Source organism: Egretta garzetta, unplaced genomic scaffold (assembly GCF_000687185.1).
Source record: "Egretta garzetta isolate BGI_Z169 unplaced genomic scaffold, ASM68718v1 scaffold66, whole genome shotgun sequence".
In the NCBI taxonomy this organism is placed as follows: domain Eukaryota; kingdom Metazoa; phylum Chordata; class Aves; order Pelecaniformes; family Ardeidae; genus Egretta; species Egretta garzetta.
The window spans coordinates 562,868-563,210 of NW_009259856.1; the positions used below are offsets into that span (position 1 = coordinate 562,868).

General features: G+C 70.6%; 1 protein-coding gene across 1 annotated transcript in view; it reads left to right on the forward strand.

Annotated features, from left to right (window-relative positions):
• The window catches only part of CSF3R (colony stimulating factor 3 receptor), a 29,875-nt gene that overhangs the window by 24,941 nt on the left and 4,591 nt on the right, over positions 1 to 343 (forward strand). Inside the window, exons 7-8 of the mRNA XM_035895510.1 lie at positions 1 to 148; positions 250 to 332. Coding sequence (XP_035751403.1) covers positions 1 to 148; positions 250 to 332 — 231 coding nt within the window. The remainder of the gene's footprint in view (positions 149 to 249; positions 333 to 343) is intronic.

A 343-nucleotide genomic window follows, 5' to 3' on the forward strand; every position in this document is an offset into this window, starting at 1 on the left:
GGCATCGTCGGCCAGGCTGGCCCCACCCAGTGCTGTGGCTTCCTCTTCGGCGTGCAGTACCACTTCCAGATGCGGTGCCGGCGGAGCTCAGCGCGGGGCTACTGGAGCGAGTGGAGCCTGGGCAGGAACTACACCACCCACGAGAAAGGTGGGTGCGGAGAGGCACCGGGGGGTCCCCTCTGCCCAGGCAGGCGGCACAGCCATGGTGGCATGGTCACACTCACCCTGCCCGCCCTTCTCCTGTTGCAGCCCCCACGGGGAAGCTGGACGCCTGGTGGAGCGCTCGGCCGGCCGGGGCAGGCGGGTGGCTGGAGGTGCAGCTGCGCTGGAAGGTGAGCACGGG